The 24,133-nt window shown below is 34.8% G+C and overlaps 1 protein-coding gene across 4 annotated transcripts in view; it reads left to right on the forward strand.

The window, feature by feature from the left end:
• Positions 1 to 24,133, forward strand: part of LOC123534519 (carnosine synthase 1-like) — an 83,018-nt gene that overhangs the window by 47,608 nt on the left and 11,277 nt on the right. For all 4 annotated transcript variants that reach the window (XM_045316830.2, XM_045316808.2, XM_045316816.2 and 1 more), the window contains 2 exons: positions 7,287 to 7,644; positions 8,007 to 8,223. In XM_045316830.2, the coding sequence (XP_045172765.2) occupies positions 7,441 to 7,644; positions 8,007 to 8,223 (421 nt within the window). In that variant the 5' untranslated portion in view covers positions 7,287 to 7,440. The remainder of the gene's footprint in view (positions 1 to 7,286; positions 7,645 to 8,006; positions 8,224 to 24,133) is intronic.

Here is a 24,133-nt window from a genome sequence, read left to right on the forward strand (position 1 = left end):
AATATTGGTCAGATTGTTTATCTTGATGATATCTAGGTCAAGTTCAAAACTGGGTCACATAGGGTCAAAAACTAGGTCATTAGGTCTAAAAATAGAAAAACCTTGTGACCTCTCTAGAGGCCATATTTCTCAATGCATCTTCATGAAAATTGGTCAGAATGTTCATCTTGATGATATCTAGGTCAAGTTCGAAACTGGGTCACGTGGGGTTAAAAACTAGGTCAGTAGATCTAAAAATAGAAAAACCTTGTGACCTCTCTAGAGGCCATATTTTTCATGAAATCTTCATGAATATTGGTCAGAATGTTCACCTTGATGATATCTAGGTCAAGTTCGAAACTGGGTCATGTGGGGTCAAAAACTAGGTCAGTAGATCTAAAAATAGAAAAACCTTGTGACCTCTCTTGTGGCCATATTTCTCAATGGATCTTCATGAAAATTGGTCAGAATGTTCATCTTGATGATATCTAGGTCAAGTTCGAAACTGGGTCACGTGGGGTTAAAACCTAGGTCAGTAGATCTAAAAATAGAAAAACCTTGTGACCTCTCTAGAGGCCATATTTTTCATGAAATCTTCATGAATATTGGTCAGAATGTTCACCTTGATGATATCTAGGTCAAGTTCGAAACTGGGTCATGTGGGGTCAAAAACTAGGTCAGTAGATCTAAAAATAGAAAAACCTTGTGACCTCTCTAGTGGCCATATTTCTCAATGGATCTTCATGAAAATTGGTCAGAATGTTCACCTTGATGATATCTAGGTCAAGTTCGAAACTGGGTCATGTGCGGACAAAAACTAGGTCAGTAGGTCTAAAAATAGGAAAACCTTGTGACCTCTCTAGAGGCGATATTTTTCAATGGATCTTCATTAAAATTGGTCAGAATGTTTACCTTGAAGATATCTAGGTCAAGTTCGAAACTGGGTCACGTGGGGTTAAAAACTAGGTCAGTAGATCTAAAAATAGAAAAACCTTGTGACCTCTCTAGAGGCCATATTTTTCATGAGATCTTCATGAATATTGGTCAGAATGTTCATCTTGATGATATCTAATTCAGATTCGAAACTGGGTCACGTGGGGTCAAAAACTAGGTCAGTAGGTCTAAAAATAGAAAAAACCTTGTGACCTCTCTAGAGGCAATATTTCTCAATGGATCTTCATGAAAATTGGTGAGAATGTTCAGCTTGATGATATCTAGGTCAGGTTCGTAACTGGGTCATGTGCGGTCAAAAACTAGGTCAGTAGGTCGAAAAATAGAAAAACCTTGTGACCTCTCTAGAGGCCATATTTTTCACGAGATCTTCATGAAAATTGTTGAGAATGTTCACCTTGATGATATCTAGGTCAAGTTTAAAAGTGGGTCACGTGCCTTCAAAAACTAGGTCATTAGGTCAAATAATAGAAAAACCTTGTGACCTCTCTAGAGGCCATATTTTTCAATGGATCTTCATGAAAATTGGTCAGAATTTTTTATCTTGATGATATCAAGGTCACATGTGCTCAAAAACCAGGTCACTATGTCAAATAATAGAAATAACGATGTCATACTCAGTTGAACACTGGGTCATGTGGAGATAGGTGAGCGATTCAGGACCATCATGGTCCTCTTGTTTTTTTGCAGGTATGGTATCTTAATGGGACATAATTCCTACAATAGCCATTCGTTCAAACTGAAACTTGGCAAAATTGTGACAATTGACTAGCAGACAATAATTCAGTGTGAAATACTTTTTATAGTCATGAAGGTAGTAATATGCCGGATATGCCTCCATGGTTTACTCGAATGTAGTTTGTATCTATATAAAGTGCAATTTTCCCACCCAGTAAAGGCCATTTTTATGCCAGATATAAGCTTTATTGATGCTTCTTATAATTTAAGATGCTTCAAAAGTTCAGTCGAAGCTGTTTGGTAAACTGAAAGTGAAAGTAGGTATTTCCTTTCTAGGCGGTGCCTAGCTTAATTCATATTTATCTAATTAAAAATGAAGTAATACACCTAATTAAGTACTTAACATAATTATTGACTGAACACAAACAGTGATACATTCATAAACAGCCCACCCGCTTAGCTCAGTAGGTAAGAGCGTTGGTCTACAGATCTCGGGGGTCACGAGTTTGATTCTCGGGCGGGGCGTATGTTCTCCGTGACTATTTGATAAACGACATTGTGTCTGAAATCATTAGTCTTCCACCTCTGATTCATGTGGGGAAGTTGGCAGTTACTTGCGGAGAACAGGTTTGTACTGGTACAGAATCCAGGAATACTGGTTAGGTTAACTGCCCGCCATTACATGACTGAAATACTGTTGAAAAACGGCGTTAAACCCCAAACAAACAAACATTCATAAACAAACTTGTATCCTGTATAAGAAGTTACTCAAGGTTGTTGAAATCTTGAATAGTAATTATGCATAAAGTTGAAATTACACAAAGTTAAATGCTAAATGCCAAAAATATTGTTGGAAATCGCAAAATTAACTTCAACACAAACCTTATATATCTAGAACACTGATGTTTCATGCAGTAGGGACAATTTTCAAGACAGTGCTTTACATTTATTTTGATTCAGAAAAAATACAGCCTTTACAGAGCACTGGGAGCAGATATACATTAAATGATAAGATGTGTGTGTATTAGATAAGTTGGCTCTGTCAAGGGCATACAGTGTAATAGTGATTTATAAATTGGCATTTTGTAAAAAAATCTCATATAGTTCTTAGTACATGAAATGTTTATGGCACAACACTTAAACACATTTTGCCTCTCCGGTTTGCATCTTTGCTAAGTTCATAAAACTGAATCAGTTTTCTGTGTTCTCTTTGGTTCATTATCTTCAGTCAGGGTTTGCACATTTTTAAGTGATTTTTAACATCACTTGTATAAGTTATACTTTTGAGTTCTGTTAAAAACATTCCTTCCCTCATTGAGAAAATCATTTGCTTACTGAGCAGAACAAGAAAATAGACTGTTTCTCAAAAATCACTTGATCAAGTGACTTGTTTCCCTCGCTTACTGGGTTGAACCAAAAACAGACAGTTTTTTGGAGTCAGTTTTTTTAGAAATCACTTGATCAGGTTACTATCTAAAAAAACTTAAGTTTTTCTTCAATATTTCTCCAATTATAAGCAGTTAAGTACTTCAGATTCATATACTGGCTTCTTTTTTTCTGGCTGACAATGATTACTTAGCCTTTTCAGTGAGATTTATTGTCATAATTCTATTTTGCTCCTTGTATTGGCAGATTTCTCAGGTCTAGGTACAAAAATTTTGTAGTACTAGTAAGCTTTGATAATGTGGCAGTTGAGTCCAGTAAGTCCAGGGGTGTTCAAAGATAATCCGACACAGATCTATTGTAAAGCAATTATTGGATTTACCTGTATTGGAAAATAAACAGTGTCGATTGTATTGAGGTCAACTGCCACATTATCAAAGTTTATTAGTAACTACTAACTATTTTATTACACAGTAATAAAAATCCAGTGGTCAATTGTACACATTTCAGATAAATACTAAAGTAATGTTCAATTTGTATGGTATTTGAATGAAAATCACTCATGAAAGTGATTTTGACTGAAAAATAACTTATAAAAGTGATTTTGCATGTGCTGGTAAAATTGACTAGTGTACACAGAACATCATCTTTTATTTTTATATCTTGTATGTGATATTTGAATGAAATCACTCATGAAAGTGATTTTGAATGAGAAATAACTATTAGAAGTGATTTTGCAAGTGCTGGTAGAATTAACTGGCATCTTTTATTTTTAATCACCTTTGTTTATATCTTGTATGTGCATATTTGATACAGTTTGACATTATTATACAACTAAAGTTATTGTCATAAAGTCTGATTAATGCTGCCTTTGATGATTTGGTCAATTAGTATACCTTTGAGCAAGATGGTCAAACATATATGATTATAGATATATGCTGATCAGTAGGGTAACATCAAACAAGATAACAAATGTGAATTGTCCTTGATCTCTGGCCAGATACAGTTAAAGGACACATTGGAAAGAAGTTATTAATTATAATTGTTGACAACCTTGGGACCTATTTATATTAGTTGTGTGAATGAAGATAGAATGATTAAGTTACAGTCCTCTGGACAACATACAATATTCCTGAATATATCCCTTTTCCTTAGCATTAAATCAGGATTTCATGGTACATACTTATCAGTCTTCTACCGGTTGAACATTAGAGGGGACTATAGGAATGGCATCTGTCCGTCTGCAAATCTGCGATATCTCAAAAAATATTCAAGCTAGGCTCATAAAACTTGGTTTCTATATAGAGGGCAATATGTAGATTATGCATGTACATGACTTTTGCTTGTAGGTGAAGGTAACTATTGAAGGTCAAGTGAAAATAAACTCTGCTCAATAAATTGGTTTCTGCTCCATTACATTTTATTGCATTGATGGATTTTTATGCCCCCCGAAAGGGAGGCATATTAGTTTTCAACTGGCCATTCATTTGTCACAACGTTAACTTTTTGCATGAAGGCACTTTACTTGCGAACCACTGCACCCAGGACCTTCAAACTTCACATGCTGATAGTACTTATTGAGTACACGACCCCTACTGACTTTGGGGTCAAAGGTCAAGGTCACCAGGTCAAACGTTAACTTTTTGCATGAAGGCACTTTACTCGCGAACCACTGCACCCAGGACCTTCAAACTAAACATGCTGATAGTACCGCTCGTGATGAAATAATGCATGGAGGGGTACCTGGGGTCTTCCTCCACCATTAAAGCTGGAAAGTCGCCCTATGGCCTATCATGTGTCGGTGCGACGTTAAATCCAAACAAAAAAAAGACTGATGTATATAATATCAATAGTGATTTTAATCTGTATTTTCGTTAAAAAATATCTCATACAAAGTCGGAGAGGATATTTTAATTAATGTTGATAATATTTTAAATGCTTCCAGTAATTATGTTATCAATACTTTATTTATCAGAACTGTTTTTGTATTAATTTTATAAATGACTTGAACGCACCATTAAAAACATCCATGAAAGCTGTCATAAAGACGTCTCATAGAGACGACGTAACAACTAAAAAGACGTCTTTTGTTTTCTGGGAATTATCATCAGGGAAATACAAAAGAATACAGTTATTTTGTGGCGCGTCTTTAATAAAAATAAATTGGTCAACCAATCGAATTCTTCTAATACTCTTTGGTAGATTACTAAGAATAACTTTATAACGGTATTCTCAACAAACACATTACTATGACAACGGAATAATCACCTTGCAAAATTAATTTCTACTATTTACGATCAGTTAGAAGCTCGCTATTCTAATACTTTATTTGATAATCATTATAATGAAATACTTGTGTTAAACACTTTTGTGTAAAATCAAACAACTGTTGTTGCACATTTATAATCAAGTCATTAGCCGTGACACTGTCTTCTAACTAGCTAAGGATATTATGCCAGCTCGAATATCGAAATTCAATTTTACAGCTTTGCAAAATTTCGAATTCCACGCTAACAATGAACTACAGATCGAAATTCCAATTTTCTAAATGTCTAATTTTGACAGACTCTTAAGTTCAATGCTGGCTTGAATTTTTCACTGAAAATTTTAATTCGGACCTTCAATTCAGATCGAGAGTCGAAGCGAACTCGAATTCTTTTTATGAAAATTTAAGTTTCGATCCTCAAGCTGTTTAAAATATGCTATTGATTGTAAACAAAATCATAGTATTAAGCATCTACTTATTGCTGAATCCATACTATACTCTTCTACAAAACGCTTAAAAAGACCATTTTCTTTTTCACATAGAAAAGTAAAGTTAATATGAAAAACTAGCTAAATAAATATAGCTCACCAAACCGTTTGCAGTGGTCTTAATGGGAAAATAATAAACTATTTACTTTTTGTCAAACGGAAGTAATTTCAGCATATTATCCGTATTTTACAACATACCAAATTGTAGATGTGCAGACATAAAGTATACCCTAAAAAGACCATTTTCTTTTTAAAAGTTAATTTATTTTATTTACTTTGTTGGGTTAAACGTCGCACTGACACAGTTATAGGTCATTTAGCGATTTTCTAGCTTTGATGGTGGAGGAAGACCCTAGGTGCCTCTCCATGCAGTATGTCATCACGAGCGGGCACCTGGGTAGAACCACATACCTTCCGTAAACCAGCTGGATAACTTCCTCACATGAATAGTTGAACGCCCTGAGTAAGGCTTGAACCTACATCGCTGAGGGGCAAATAATTTCAAGTCAGCAACCTAAACCACTCTGCCACGGAGGCCCCTTTGAAAAGTTAAATATTCATTACAAACACAATAAGATATTTGAATATCATCACAAAGCTATAATACTTATCCCTTAAAATATGATGAGTAATAAGCAAATCGATACTTGTTAACTGAAAAGAACATTTTACAAAAACAGTCTGACAGACGTGAGATCATGGTTAATCAAAAATAAACGTCAATAGGTGTTTTTGAAGCTTGTAGAAGAAGAAGTTACAAAAATATCAAACATGTAAAATATGCATGAAATGAGTAATATAGTGAATTTTATTTTCAACGAAATGTCGAAAGGCTGCCTTTAACTTCGACAGTAAGTAGAGGCTAATAGGGGATTTATCACCGGCGCAAAGCGCCGGGGATGAAAATCCCCGAGACGGTAACGTCCGTATATAGATATTCGTCTTTGCTGTTTGCATATACTGAGGCAATTTTTTCGATGTTTTCCGGTTCCGGTTTATGTAAAACCCGTTGACTGGTTGTCTTTATGAACATCCGAGCACCCCGAATCAGTCATAGAAACTCGTAAACCGCGCTTACATGATTATTTTACTTCTTTTTCGTAATGAAAACTGTACATGCAACTGAAAAACACTTTTAAAACAGTAAGGAAGTGTAAAGACCGTCAAGTTTCTGCGTGGAGTGCAAACAAACAAAACAAAATTCTAAAAGCTAGTGTGAGAACGCTGAATGACGTCACCGGCATGGCTTCCGTAAATTTTGCAAAGTATGATATTCGCTGTAAGAGGTATGATGACACTAAATGTAAACTACAGTTTAGAGCAAAGTTTCACTTTCTTGAGCGTTGAATATTTCTTTCTAAGCGGATATATAAAAGATAAATCCCCAATGCTAGTCGGTGCCTTAATTCATATTATAAATACACAAACATGTAACAATTTCTGCTATGCAGTACGTGATGCAGTAAGAAATAAAGTTATCCATATTCTTTTAATGAAAAATTTGATCAATGACATATATAGATACACATATGCTTTCTCAGTTAACGAATAGGTCGTGCCAGTGGGACTGAATTTTAAATGTGAACAAGGATTAACTTAACTGAAAAAGAAAATTTGTCTGAAGAGAATACCATACGAGTACGTATTACATACAAGACGTCGGACTCTGTATTAGGTCCAAGACCATAGTATTACATGGAAAATTCACACGAAAAGTTACAAGACGAAACTGTCACTAAGCCGGATATTCATAAAGTCTGCAGCCTTGTGTCTACGTCTGAAAACATGGACGAGGCGTCTCAGCGTAACCTGATAAATGGAAAGCGCATTATAGTAGTTGGAGGTGGCGGTTATAGCATGAGAAACATATGGCCGGATGCAGCAAAATATGGAATAGAGGTAAGGTACGTTAAGCATAATGAAATAAGTAAATGGGTAGATCTACTAGTAAATCCATTTGTATTCTTAATCACATGATTGTTGAATTATAGTCCTTAATTATTAGCATAGCACTAATAATCAAAACATCAAGAATTTATTGTTTATATTTATTTCTCGAATTTATCAGTAAAACACGGACACACACGATTCCAGAAAAATACCTTAATTAAATAACTAGAAGACTGAGATGCTTTGTTTCATACGTTCTGTGCGACTAAATGGTCTTCTTTTAATTTATATTCATATATTAACAAACTGATGGCAAAAAATGTCTCTTATCAATATTTTCAAATTACAAAATATTCTGGAAATATAACCAGGTAATTCTTGTGGAAGCAAATTGTCAGCATACTGCCAAAGATTGTGTACCTCGTTTTATCCATTACGACTTCTCTGATCATAAAGTCGACGGTGTGCATGCAGCTGAAATCGTCAATTTAATACATGGCCGCGGAATCAAGGCAGATGGATGTCTTTCCTTCTGGGACGAATGTGTACCTTTGGCAGCTTTGATGAATGAAAAGTTGGGAACAAAAGGTATGCTCAAAAAGTAAATCCAGTCACATCTCTCTTGTGTACAAAATCTATTTATGCTGAAGGTACCTTTTGAAATTATTTTTACCCTTTGTTTTTAAGCCAGGCCGACATTAATATCAACCAGAATGTCCTTTAAATGGAATCACAATATAATTATACATTACTTCTGGATAGACGGTGTACCTGCAAAGAAATGCAGACTAAATAACGACAAGCCAATTTGATAGCCACCCCATATTGGATAGGTAAACTGAATGGGAAATTGTCGAGGTCCTTTTTCTACGGGCAGAATATGAATTTTAATTTGATTCTCAGTCAGTAAAAAGTTAAAAGAAGAATTTTTTTTCTGAGAAAAATTGAAGGGGTCCGTACAAAAAACATACCTATCTCCATGTTTTGACATTTGCGGCATAAAAAACACCCATGATTAACCCCCCCCCCCCAGCAGTGTATTCTTCGGTTTAAGAGTAAAACAATGGTATTTCACGTGGAAATAGGTACCTTTTAGCATGAAACCCTTCAATTTTATCTAATGCCATTATTATAGAGACTGTTGCAAAAATGTCCTTCACTATGAACATGACAAAATGATACATTAAAACCTTAAGCTTTTTCATGGACCAAATTTCTTTAAACTTTGTATAATGACAGCAAATGAAGTCTTAAGACAGAAATAAAAATTAAAATGTACAGTTCTCTTGCCTTGATCTTGAATTATCTGCAGAAAATTGGATTTTTAGTATTTTCTGATTTTCAAGGGCAGATAATACAAGATCAAGCTTGGGTATCAATGGTTTTAATACATATATCCGTTTTAAACTTGATTCTCAGTCAGTATACTAAGTTTAAAGAAATTCTGCCCGTAGGAAAATTTTTGCCCTTTATACATATAGGCAACTGTGACATTTACCTTTAAGCAGCATTTTTATTGGATTAAAAAAAAAAATAAAGTGGAATTGAATTTGTTTAGAAAGTAAATTGTTGCTGTTAACGAAAATGTTATAGAGACAAGAAAGATAACCCATGCGCAACGCAATAAAGTACTTGTAAAAAGTTCATTTGTACGTGGATGGCATAAGCCTCTGTGACGCAATCGATACGCACGACGGCTCATACAAAATTTTATGACAGGTATCAGGGATATCAGGGGTGGGCGAGATCGATTCCCGACAAATGCGATACTCCTTTTTCTGTGGAGAACAACAGAACATACTTTTTTTGATAATAAACATTTTAATGGTTGAATTCCAAACCATATTTAGAATTTTTAGCCCTGACTTCAAATATTTTAAACCATTTAATCGCGTTATTTCTATAATTATTCAAATTATTCTTTTACTGTATGTCTGAGATAAGCTACAAACATGTGTTTTGTACTTCTCTTATTTTACCTTTATGTTCACGTATGAAAATTATTAAGTCAATAACTCTGAGCCAAAGTACAGAGATGTTTTAAGAACTGTCAACTTCTGATTCAGTCAATAACTAAGTCGTTCATTTTACTGTTTAGTTGTGTGGCAGCAATATGCCGCTGATGTAGATTTTGTGTAAGCATGTTGTACCCAATCTTGGTATATTGCTCAATTTAGGGATCCATAAAATGCGTCCGCAATCTCAAACTTGCGCACAGTGGGATAAGCCTGAAGCCGATTGTTCAGTAATTAGCAATATATGCATACATATGAACAAATAATTATCTTTATTTGTGCCAGATCAATCGTCTTGTGAATTATTACTGGATAAGTTAGTTTTTAACTGTTTCGTAAAATAAAATTAGATTCTACATTTCTTTGACTAATTTACGTTTCCCATTCATTAAAGTCTATGTATCGTAATAATATAAGTTCGTATGTATTATGATTGCGTTGTAAACGCATTTATTTTACATTTTGCCAAAAGACAAATTCAGAAGTGAAACTGAAGTGCCTCGCTGAAGTGAATAAAATCAAATAACTTCTGTCCAGTTGGCGAAGTTCCGAAGTAGGCTATTTACTTTAAATATAAAAAAAAACATTTATGCAAAGCGTTTTAATTATACTGATTTCTATGTTAAAACAACTCTAACAAGAACATAAACAAGTTTAAAGTCTTTGAAAGATATAAAGATATGGTCAAATGCAAAACAAACAAACAAAAATACGAACAAAAAAAAACATGAACAACTACTTTTAATAAGTTCTAAATTTGGAGAAAATATTTTTTTTTGACTTATTTATATATTTACAACTTTTAAACCGAATATAGTTTCTTTTGGTATCTTTGAATTCGTGATGTTATTCCAAAGTTTGATTTTAATATCTAAAGTACTGTACTCATAAAGTCTTGTAAATGTTTAGTTCCCAGCAACATTCTGCACATCTGTCTACAAAAAATGAACGCTATAACACTGACACAACGTTATAAAGCATACAAAGAAATACCCGACATTATAGCGGTTCGTTTGATATATAATATTTTTTAAGATTGAATTAGTTACAAGGCTGTTCGTTTAATCGAATCACTTATCATATAATTTATAATGCTTTAAAATGCTTTCAACGTAATATTTTCATTGCTGTATATAAATTTTGATATCGGCTTTCTTTTATATCATTATTTCTCCATTTAAAGTTAGTTCGGATCTACCAAAAAAAAAAATTCAAGGAGACTACGTAGAAAACAGTGGCATGTTCAAATGAAAATGTATTAAAACAGTAAACTAATCAGTAGAAAATGTGTAAACGCTCACAGTAATCAATTTTGGCCCTTACATAATATTGAACTATTGCATGTGTATGAAATATTTCACAGTGTAGCTCAAAACGTAAAGCATGATTAGAAAATTATGCCAACAATTGTTTGAATATGGAATTAGGAAACTATATTTACGTTACTTTTTGTGATATTGACCGGTTTAATGTTTAACAGAGGCTTGCTGCGCTAAAGTCAAAACTTTAGTAAAAATGAATTGACCGGTTTAATGTTTAACAGAGGCTTGCTGCGCTAAAGTCAAAACTTGAGTAAAAATGAATTGACCGGTTTAATGTTTAACACAGGCGCTTGCTGCGCTAAAGTCAAAACTTGAGTAAAAATGAATTGACCGGTTTAATGTTTAACAGAGGCTTGCTGCGCTAAAGTCAAAACTTGAGTAAAAATGAATTGACCGGTTTAATGTTTAACACAGGCGCTTGCTGCGCTAAAGTCAAAACCTGAGTAAAAATGAATTGATCGGTTTAATGTTTAACACAGGCGCTTGCTGCGCTAAAGTCAAAACATGAGTAAAAATGAATTGACCGGTTTAATGTTTAACTCAGGCTTGCTGCGCTAAAGTCAAAACTTCAGTAAAAATGAATTGACCGGTTTAATGTTTAACAGAGGCTTGCTGCGCTAAAGACCAAACTTGAGTAAAAATGAATTGACCGGTTTAATGTTTAACACAGGCTTGCTGCGCTAAAGTCAAAACTTGAGTAAAAATGAATTGACCGGTTTAATGTTTAACAGAGGCTTGCTGTGCTAAAGTCAAAACTTGAGTAAAAATGAATTGACTGGTTTAATGTTTAACCCAGGCTTGCAGCGCTAAAGTCAAAACTTGAGTAAAAATGAATTGACCGGTTTAATGTTTAACACAGGCTTGCTGCGCTAAAGTCAAACTTGAGTAAAAATGAATTGACCGATTTAATGTTTAACACAGGCTTGCTGCACTAAAGACCAAACTTAAGTAAAAATGAATTGACCGGTTTAATGTTTAACACAGGCTTGCTGCGCTAAAAGTCAAAACTTTAGTAAAAATGAATTGACCGGTTTAATGTTTAACACAGGCTTGCTGCGCTAAAGTCAAAACTTCAGTAAAAATGAATTGACCGGTTTAATGTTTAACACAGGCTTGCTGCGCTAAAGACGAAACTTGAGTAAAAAATGAAATTTGCAAAATAATGCTATTTAATGACTTGTTGGGGTTAAGTGTGAATGCAAGTTTCTCTACTATAAATTTTTAGAAAATGCCAATTAAAAATGTAAGATGACCTTCTTCAAAGATTGATAATCACATTTAAGCCGAATTCGTAACTGTACAATTGCCGGGCTTAAGTTCTCGGTCAAATATTACAGGTTAAAGATTTTGAATAACTGATCTATCAATTTCTGGAATTCACTTGGCTTATATAATTGTCTTAAAATTGTTTTAGGCTCAAGTAAGCAGATTTTCTTGCTTATAATTATTTCGTACACGTATTTAGAGCACTTTTGGTCAGAATGAGCATGTATTTGTAATAAAGAATTCTTTCTGTGTTCAAATGTGCATTTACTTTGACTGACGTAACAACATTCTGTATAAAATCATTGCGGTATGGGAGGTCACATTAAAGTATCTAGTAAAATCGGATTTCTGGCTGTTAAATAGAGCTGCTTAAAGAGGTTGCGTAAACCACCACATGTAATCGCTAGTACGGTACGACTTACCAACTGCAATCATTACTATACACCATTGAAATGAGTCGGTGATAGCCGACGAAGAGTAATCAAGTGTACTATTGTGATGCATTTATCCTGTCACTTGCAGTATTTTCGACCCGATATCAGGGTGCCGTATATCTTTCTTGATATACCGTCAGTTGATCATGTGACCAGTGATATACGGTCAGTTGATCATGTGACCTTATGATCGATATTGTTGTCATAAGAAATTTTGCAACGAAACCATCATCATTGTGTTGGAAATGTCCGAACTAAGAAAATGAGTGGTCAAATAATGAGTTTTTATTCAAAACGAAGAAGTTATTGCGATTTTGCCGGTAATCACGTCATTATATAAGTGACGTCATTACGAATATGACGTCATTAAAGCGGTTGTCGCACACTTATTTTTGTAAAATAAATTGCCAAATATCGGAAAATGAAGTAATGACAAGATAAATAGAATAATAGGTTAGTGCCTAAGATGGAGAAAGTTTATCTGGCTCGGCTCCGGACGTTATCAGGTTCGCCTTCGGCTCACCCGATAACCTCCTCCACCTCGCCAGATAAACTTTCTCATCTACGGCACTAACCTATTATTCTCTATTTATATACACGTTTTGACGATTTTTTAAATGAAATCACTATTTATAACTTAAAAGCAGTGACGAAAATGATGTCTATTTGTTTTCAATAAAAATGCAAAATTTTACTTAAATGTATTGCAATGTTATTAAAACTCAGCTACATTTTTAAGTATCGTAAACTTTAAACAAATCTCATCGATAGTTTGAAAGCGGTTTATAAAACCTCATATTTGTAAGAACAATAGAAAGACGATTACAAAGTTACAAAACAACATTGTATTAAATCATGTGTAATAACCGATAGATTACTGTCAGTGAAGGGGCTCTTGGTTTCATAAAAGAATGATTTTCATTAAAGAGTCTCGCCAATACTTTATGAGTGATCATATGTATTTGTTTATTTTTAACAGAGAACCCGTATTTTAATATGTTGGCTTTTGTAATAAAAATATGTAGTCACTAAATATAGAAAAGGCGTGAAGAAAGGAAACTTGCATAATGGTAGCTTCAAATAGTTCTCATCAGTTTTTGCTTTCGTGTTACTGAAATCACATTTAAAGTCTTCGCTGGACATTTAGGTAGCATTATCATCATACAGTGATGAAAAAAATCAGGATATACCTAGAAATCCGGATCTAAAGGCTCAAATGGTAAGCTTTAAGATCGATGTAAATCTGTTGCGTTTTCGTTTATGGGAGTGGGGTTGGGGAAGAGAGGTTGATAATACCAAGTGCAGTCCTGGAAGTTTGGAATCCAGGACTTAACAGACATCATTCATGAAGTGTTATCTTCAATTTTTGTTGCGACCGATTATACAAATGGTAACTGTATGCTTTTCGGAACCATTAGCAGATATTATTGCCCTGCGATCAACGATATCTAAGCCGAAAGTGCGATAAACATCTTGAAAACTCGGCGCCAAAATCAGTACAAAATGTATTACAGGGAAAAGAATTTTTACTTAAGATCGATGTAAATACAAGGAGAATTTTATCAGCGTGGGCGGCGTTTGCTCATCTTTGTGTGTTGATTCTGTGCATTTGTTTACATTTAAACTGTCTTTTGATAGATAAAACTATAAGCAATAAAGTCGTCCGCAGATGGAAACATTAAGTAAAATTACTTCTATTATGGAATTGTAATGTAAACTTGGTAAAAAGAAAATCGCGCGCTGTTGAAACCTAATTATGTATCAAAACGTAAAAATAACACATCCCTTTAACATTAATCAGAAAGAGTCTGTGAATACGCCGTACGTAATACAATTTACATGAATATATGTTGCTATAAATGGTAACATAAAGCCGTTGAAAACAGTCATTATGGCCGCCGTTGACGGATCTATAATGGCGCAGTGTGATCGTAATGGCCCCAGGTAGCCGGAATGTCCGCGCGCGTTATGACGTTAACGCCATATAGAAACGTTATTATGGCGGATGAAAATGTGTTGAACCATTTCCTGTACGATTCTCAAATACTAATGGTATTTGTTTATGAAAAAGCAATACAAATGAAATTTAAAGTCGAAAATATTAAAAATGAAACTACCAAGATACACAGGAAGAGAAGGTATATATTAAAATGGTCTACTAGCCATAAAGGCACTTTAGGAAACCCGAAAACCAACGTATCGCTGGTTTATGGAGATATATCTTAGCAAATGCATTTACAGTGTTGCGCTCAAAATGGACATGATTTGTCTTATAAGGCAAACAAAAATGCTGTAAATATTTTTTATTGCCTAACGTTAAAAAAATTAAGTCATTTGAACAAAAAACTAGAAAAAAAACAACACGCCGCAATTTGGCAACATACAAAACATGGGCGATATTTTTAGCTCACCTGTCACAAAGTGACAAGGTGAGCTTTTGTGATCGCGCAGTGTCCGTCGTCCGTCGTCCGTCCGTCCGTCCGTCCGTAAACTTTTTGCTTGTGACCACTCTAGAGGTCACATTTTTCATGGGATCTTTATGAAAATTGGTCAGAATGTTCATCTTGATGATATCTAGGTCAAGTTCGAAACTGGGTCATGTGCGGTCAAAAACTAGGTCAGTAGGTCTAAAAATAGAAAAACCTTGTGACCACTCTAGAGGTCACATTTTTCATGGGATCTTCATGAAAGTTGGTCAGAATGTTCATCTTGATGATATCTAGGTCAAGTTCGAAACTGGGTCACGTGCGGTCAAAAACTAGGTCAGTAGGTCTAAAAATAGAAAAACCTTGTGACCACTCTAGAGGTCACATTTTTCATGGGATCTTCATGAAAATTGGTCAGAATGTTCATCTTGATGATATCGAGGTCAAGTTCGAAACTGGGTCACGTGCGGTCAAAAACTAGGTCAGTAGGTCTAAAAATAGAAAAACCTTGTGACCACTCTAGAGGTCACATTTTTCATGGGATCTTCATGAAAGTTGGTCAGAATGTTCATCTTGATGATATCTAGGTCAAGTTCGAAACTGGGTCACGTGCGGTCAAAAACTAGGTCAGTAGGTCTAAAAATAGAAAAACCTTGTGACCACTCTAGAGGTCACATTTTTCATGGGATCTTCATGAAAGTTGGTCAGAATGTTCATCTTGATGATATCTAGGTCAAGTTCGAAACTGGGTCATGTGCGGTCAAAAACTAGGTCAGTAGGTCTAAAAATAGAAAAACCTTGTGACCACTCTAGAGGTCACATTTTTCATGGGATCTTTATGAAAGTTGGTCAGAATGTTCATCTTGATGATATCTAGGTCAAGTTCGAAACTGGGTCACGTGCAGTCAAAAACTAGGTCAGTAGGTCTAAAAATAGAAAAACCTTGTGACCACTTTAGAGGTCACATTTTTCATGGGATCTTCATGAAAGTTGGTCAGAATGTTCATCTTGATGATATCTAGGTCAGGTTCGAAACTGGGTCACGTGCGGTCAAAAACTAGGTCAGTAGGTCTAAAAATAGAAAAACCTTGTGACCGCTCTAGAGGTCACATTTTTCATGGGATCTTCATGAAAGTTGGTCAGAATGTTCATCTTGATGATATCTAGGTCAAGTTTGAAACTGGGTCACGTGCAGTCAAAAACTAGGTCAGTAGGTCTAAAAATAGAAAAACCTTGTGACCGCTCTAGAGGTCACATTTTTCATGGGATCTTTATGAAAGTTGGTCAGAATGTTCATCTTGATGATATCTAGGTCAAGTTCGAAACTGGGTCACGTGCCTTCAAAAACTAGGTCAGTAGGTCTAAAAATAGAAAAACCTTGTGACCACTCTAGAGGTCACATTTTTCATGGGATCTTTATGAAAGTTGGTCAGAATGTTCATCTTGATGATATCTAGGTCAAGTTCGAAACTGGGTCACGTGCCTTCAAAAACTAGGTCAGTAGGTCTAAAAATAGAAAAACCTTGTGACCTCTCTAGAGGCCATATATTTCAAAAGATCTTCATGAAAATTGGTCAGAACATTCACCTTGATGATATCTAGGTCAAGTTCGAAACTCGGTCACGTGCCATCAAAAACTAGGTCAGTAGGTCAAATAATAGAAAAACCTTGTGACCTCTCTAAAGGCCATATTTTTCATGGGATCTGTATGAAAGTTGGTCTGAATGTTCATCTTGATGATATCTAGGTCAAGTTCGAAACTGGGTCACGTGCTGTCAAAAACTAGGTCAGTAGGTCTAAAAATAGAAAAAAAAACGATGTCATACTTAAAACTGGGTCATGTGGGAAGAGGTGAGCGATTCAGGACCATCATGGTCCTCTTGTTTTAAACACTTTATTGACAGTACTTATAAGAGAAATACGACCGTAGTTATTTACAAGAGAAGGATCTCCAGACTTAAAGACAGGTGCAACGTTAGCGTTTTTCCAACTGTTTGGAACTGTAGAAATATGCAATTTGTAATTAAAGAGGTCACACAAGGGGCCGGATAGTTCTAAAGAAAGCTCACGAAGGATACGATAGTGCTTGCAGCTTTACCTAGTTGAAGAAATTGTAAAACAGATATTACTTCATCTTGAGAAATAGTAATACTAACAAGGAGGTCGTGATCAATAGCTTGGGTGTGGTAGTTGGGGTGCTGAGTTTTTATCTATACGTGTTTGACCAACAAAAATTCCTTCAACTAGTTGGCTTTACCAGACATATCTTCAATAAATTCATCATCATATGACAGGGGATGAATAGAGGAAGATGGACATGGTTTTATGAAAGATTTCAAACAAGACCACCAACTTTTGTTGGTTTGAGATTCTGATTTTAACTGTTTAGAAAGAAGATCCAACTGTTGACTCCTTGCAACACGGATTTTATTAACTATACGGTTGCGGAGGTTTCGAAATTTTTCCCAGTGATATGGAGTGTTTCTTTGTCTTGCCTTTCTATAGTAACGTTTACGTTTCCTAATTAATAATCTGATTTCATTCGTGAACCAAGACGGTCTTTTTCTGTTCGGGATACATATTGTGGCATTCTCGATAATTTCATTTGCAATGTTTTCCGTGTACTTATCAATACCCTCATGTTTGAGAGAGTCCCAGTCAAATGCTGATGTTATTTGCCTAAGTCTGTCTTAGTTACCCTTATCGAATATCCAAACGTGACGGTACAATGGTGGAAATTTTGCCTTTTTAACGTTTAAAAGTCCATAAACTGGGCAATGGTATCTAACGTTTTGAGGAAGAAATGGGTCACCAGCGCCACTTACTAGTATTTGTATTAAGTTTTTATTTGAGGTAAAAATGGGATGATGCCTGAGTGAAATGTGTACAGTGTAGGTGTATCAATTTACTGCGTCAAGGAGAACTGGTCACACATACTATTGACATTTTTATTAGAAACCTTGTTGGCTATGTTAAGATTAAAGTCACCAGCAATAATGATGTTTTCAATACCTGTATCAAAAGCAAGGTGAATACAGTCTAATATCAAAAAGTGTTGAAAGACAACAGTATTTGGTGGCCTATAGAATGCACCGAAAAGAAAGATTGTTAGAAACTACTATTTCAATCCAAAGACATTCCACACCGTTGATTTCAAGATCATACCCAACTTTTTTCTTCTTAGGCGTCTTATCAAGCTATCCGCAGCGGGGTGCGAGAACAGCCGCGGCAGAGACTTTCTGATATCAGACAGACCTCTGATTTACATTGAAATATAGAAGGATTAAATTTTGTTTTGACCATTCTTATTTCCTGCTTTGATATTTAAATTCATCACTGTTCCTACCATAAAATTCATTTTCTTATCTTTCCACTGGTGTATTTTTTATTAATGTAACGCTATTTCTTCTTGCTTCCAATTTCATTTGAAATCAACCATAGTATTTCTCTATGTAACCTATATAAAATGCAAGCAAACCACGTCTTTCGCCAACTTTAAAGGACATTTAATACTGTTTCTCCTCTGAAACAAATTTTATCACTGTTATGACGTGAAAGTATAACAAACAAAGAGCATGATGATATAAAAATATTTAAAGTAATTCAATAGCATCTTGCTTCCATTTGCATTTAAAAACGGCTAAAATTGCATTTTAGCCACTCGGCCCAAAATGTCCGAGTTATGTTCTGTTAGCTGATAAGAGTCTCTGCCTTGCTTGAAGTATTCCGTAGTAGAGGCAAAGATGTTAGAATTATCGTAGCTGGAATACAATTGTATAGCTTAAGTTTTTTGACTGATTGTTTAAAAATAAAAGCTAAAATATTGCCTTTATCACTTTTGCGTTACATATCGTTTATCTTATGTAAAAAAACTGGTGTCAGATATTACTGTGTATTGCGATCAATATCAAAGCCACATACCATTGTTGCGGTCAAAAATGTAAATTGCCGCAACCACGTGTCATTAAAATATTCGGGGTCTTAGAATGTAACAGATTGTTACATGTGAAATGTCAATAATCACAGTTTATAGTTTTGTAAATCTAACATCCGCGCTACACTGTGACTGACAGAATATATCGGTTGCATTTTTGTAAAAGTGAAACAAATGAGATATTAGTGTCTGCGAAATAAAAATAGTATAACTTTTGAGATTCAGTTTAGAAAATATAAAATAAATCAGAATTCTTATCGGCTTTTACAGAGTTTTCGCTTCCAAAGTTATTCATCAGAATCAGATTAATGCATAACAAAATAAATCACAGCTATATGAACATAAGACTGTATTATTTTTATTGTTATTACTATAGTATATGTATTACAAGATTGCTTTATGATATAATTGACTGACAGATAAATTTAGCACAACTGGAAGTATATAAAATATACTACTGACACACAGATTCGAGTACTTAATATTATTATCAGGTTTAGGAAGCTTACAGTCGAACAAATAATTGTCTAAACTATTCTAAGTCTAAACGATGGACTGATATGATATATCTTTTAACTTGATATCTCTTAATTTAAATTGGATTTTAGTATTACAGTAATATTGCTTTTAAAATAAAATAGCATATAGCAGGTTGGCTTTTTGCTTAGTATTTACATATATAAGGGTGTAATGTGTTTCTGATTAATAGCAAAGTGTTAAGTATATAGTATAGTAGCTGTCAGCATGATCATACCATAAAACTTTGTAAACACAGCAGGTATCCGCGCCTGTATAAGGGTCAGTTATAAAAAGTAAAACTTTATGATGAAAAGAAATAGAAGAAAATTAACTAGATTTTTAAATAAATCATCATTTTCTATACTAAAAATTCTATAACGTTGACTTTTTCGGAAATTTTTATGAATACTTTTGATCACAGAAATGCGAATTTACATACATTTTACTGCATGCAGTGTGCGCTATCCATACTGATATACAACCAGATGTTCTGTTGCGCAACCTATTATACTTAATTAGCTAAGCAAATGCAAATGAGATAGCGGTCAGATAAACCTAAAAATTTAGTACTGAATTATTTCACTGGTGTCTTAAATTGTCATTTCTTTCCGTGTACTGTTACTGTAAATACATTTGTTTTTAATTGCTGCAAGTAAAACTTTCCATAATGTCAGACTGCCTAGGTCCATTTCATAGCTTGTACTCAAAAATGAACTTTCATTTAATAACCAGGTATCTCCGCATCGAAAGAAAGACTAGAAGCAAAATGTTATTGTAACACTAAATGTTACAAATCGAGTTTTAAAAGCTGTTGATGAATCAAAATTATCTTATCTAGATATCTATAATTCACAACTTTAATGTTTTCAGTTAAAATTTCATTCGCATATCACTGCTGAAAATGATTTTTATGATTTTAATTGATATGACTATATTTACATCATAGCTATGTTTTAATGAGGTTGGTTAGTGATTCTGTTCATATTTGAGGTGATCATGAAAATATTTTATCCAATAAAATTCTTGCATTAAATATACGGACTCCCATTCCCGTCCTTCCTATTCTTTTATGGATGATAATGACAACACTGTTTATTGGTGAGCATTCTCGCATACCAGAGCTCTATCATGGTTCTCCGGTTCGTCACGGGTACCATGTCGAATATGTGATGAATCAGAATGATTGGTAATAAGATACGTTATGTTACCTTACGGGTAAATAAGGGGAGAAACTCGCATATCTAATTTGTCTTATCAACGGTAAATACAGGGTATTGTCCCTTGATGAAAGAAGACTTTAGTTTGACATGTCATGCCTTCTTATATAATATAGATACTGTTTGAGATAACGAATAACGCCTCCATATCCGCCTGCTCCGTCCTTTCTCTCAGGAAGTGAAAAAGACTCCATAATTTAATTCGTCGTTTGGAAAATCTCTATGTAACCATGTTTCAGAAAAAGCTAAGATGTCGAAGTCCTTTAGCTCTGCATAAAGGGAATCTTACTTTAAAGCTATACTTTGAAAATTGTAGTGGATAAAGGAGATGTGTTTGGAGAGATCAATATGCTCCGTGAAGGAAGGTCGATAGTGAGGATGATGACGATATGGAATCATTCGACCCAGGTCTTGGGTTTAGATGCACATCGCCTGATAAAAGTATAAGTGAATAAATATTCCAAATTTGGACGTATACAAACAGTATTGCAATATAGCCAAAAAGTAAGGATGAGAAATACATGTTCTTAATCTGCTTTTGGCTGAATGGGTATCTGCAACTGTTCAATTGAACCTTAAGGTTGTGTAATGTTGTATAGGAGAAGAAAAGATCCGAAATGATAGCAAATGGCAGATAACTATCACAGCAAGAAAAAAACAATATCCATACCAGAAAGAGAAATCTGAATTTTACAGGCAGATAAATTCCTCTCAAGGTGGCAGATGACTTACGTTTCATAATTACGTTACTGCAGAACACAGCAGAAGAAACAATAGGAAAGCCACCATGAAAGAGAAAGTCCTGGCAAAAACTTTAGGATAACATATCAAGTGGTAGTACAATACAACACAATTTTGAGTTGTTGTCAAAACAAAGGAGAAAAGGAACCAAAACGAAAAACAAAACAAAAGTAAAATCATATTTGTAGAGAAGGAAGATAGATTATACAGGAATCAATGTAGTAGACTGATACATTTAAGGAATAGGATTGATTTTATATAAATTAAGGATATGATGTGTTGTTCAGCCGCTCCAGGGCTGTAATTTATTTGTTTTGTATGGTGTTTAAGTTTTAGTTATGAAGTAAAAGTAGTAAATAGAAAGTATTGCTTCTGTTCTGTTAGACCATATGATTAACGTTGACAAAAGGAAATCGGCTTGAAACTGTAGAATTAGCCTCAAAAACTAAAAGAAAACATACCATACATGGCCTCGTAGTTTATGCGGTAGGCCATTTTTTTTTAGCTCACCTGTCACAAAGTGACAAGGTGAGCTTTTGTGATCACGCGGTGTCCGTCGTCCGTCGTCCGTCCGTGTGTCCGTAAACTTTTGCTTGTGACCACTAGAGGTCACATTTTTCATGGGATCTTTATGAAAGTTGGTCAGAATGTTCATCTTGATGATATCTAGGTCAAGTTCGAAACTGGGTCACGTGCCGTCAAAAACTAGGTCAGTAGATCTAAAAATAGAAAAACCTTGTGACCTCTCTAGAGGCCATATGTTTCATAAGATCTTCATGAAAATTGGTCAGAATGTTCACCTTGATGATATCTAGGTTAAGTTCGAAACTGGGTCACGTGGGTTCAAAAACTAGGTCAGTAGGTCTAAAAATAGAAAAACCTTGTGACCTCTCTAGAGGCAATATTTTTCATGAGATCTTCATGAATATTGGTCAGAATGTTTACCTTGATGATATCTAGGTCAAGTTCGAAACTCGGTCACGTAGGGTCAAAAACTAGGTCATTAGGTCTAAAAATAGAAAAACCTTGTGACCTCTCTAGAGGCCATATTTCTCAATGGATCTTCATGAAAATTAACCAGAATGTTCACCTTGATGATATCTAGGTCAAGTTCGAAACTGGGTCATGTGGGTTTAAAAACTAGGTCAGTAGATCTAAAAATAGAAAAACCTTGTGACCTCTCTAGAGGCCATATTTTTCATGAGATCTTCATGAATATTGGTCAGAATGTTCACTTTGATGATATCTAGGTCAAGTTCCAAACTGGGTCATGTGCGGTCAAAAGCTAGGTCAGTAGATCTAAAAATAGAAAAACCTTGTGACCTCTCTAGAGGCCATATATTTCATAAGATCTTCATGAAAATTGGTCAGAATGTTCACCTTGATGATATCTATATCAAGTTCGAAACTGGGTCACGTGGGTTCAAAAACTAGGTCAGTAGGTCTAAAAATAAAAAAACCTTGTGACCTCTCTAGAGGCAATATTTTTCATGAGATCTTCATGAATATTGGTCAGAATGTTTACCTTGATGATATCTAGGTCAAGTTCGAAACTCGGTCACGTAGGGTCAAAAACTAGGTCATTAGGTCTAAAAATAGAAAAACCTTGTGACCTCTCTAGAGGCCATATTTTTCAATGGATCTTCATGAAAATTAGCCAGAATGTTCACCTTGATGATATCTAGGTCAAGTTCGAAACTGGGTCACGTGGGTTTAAAAACTAGGTCAGTAGATCTAAAAATAGAAAAACCTTGTGACCTCTCTAGAGGCCATATTTTTCATGAGATCTTCATGAAAATTGGTCAGAATGTTCACCTTGATGATATCTAGGTCAAGTTCAAAACTGGGTCACGTGGGTTCAAAAACTAGGTCAGTAGGTCTAAAAATAGAAAAACCTTGTGACCTCTCTAGAGGCAATATTTTTCATGAGATCTTCATGAATATTGGTCAGAATGTTTACCTTGATGATATCTAGGTCAAGTTCGAAACTCGGTCACGTAGGGTCAAAAACTAGGTCATTAGGTCTAAAAATAGAAAAACCTTGTGACCTCTCTAGAGGCCATATTTCTCAATGGATCTTCATGAAAATTAGCCAGAATGTTCACCTTGATGATATCTAGGTCAAGTTCGAAACTGGGTCACGTGGGTTTAAAAACTAGGTCAGTAGATCTAAAAATAGAAAAACCTTGTGACCTCTCTAGAGGCCATATTTTTCATGAGATCTTCATGAATATTGGTCAGAATGTTCACTTTGATGATATCTAGGTTAGGTCAGTAGATCTAAAAATAGAAAAACCTTGTGACCTCTCTAGAGGCCATATTTTTCATGAGATCTTCATGAATATTGGTCAGAATGTTCACCTTGATGATATCTAAGTCAAGTTCGAAACTGGGTCACGTGGGGTCAAAAACTAGGTCAGTAGGTCTAAAAATAGAAAAAACCTTGTGACCTCTCTAGAGGCCATATTTCTCAACGGATCTTCATGAAAAATGGTGAGAATGTTCAGCTTGATGATGTCTAGGTCAGATTCGTAACTGGGTCATGTGCGGTCAAAAAGTAGGTCAGTAGGTCGAAAAATAGAAAAACCATGTGACCTCTCTAGAGGCCATATTTTTCACGAGAT

Source organism: Mercenaria mercenaria, chromosome 1 (genome assembly GCF_021730395.1).
Source record: "Mercenaria mercenaria strain notata chromosome 1, MADL_Memer_1, whole genome shotgun sequence".
Lineage (NCBI taxonomy): Eukaryota > Metazoa > Mollusca > Bivalvia > Venerida > Veneridae > Mercenaria > Mercenaria mercenaria.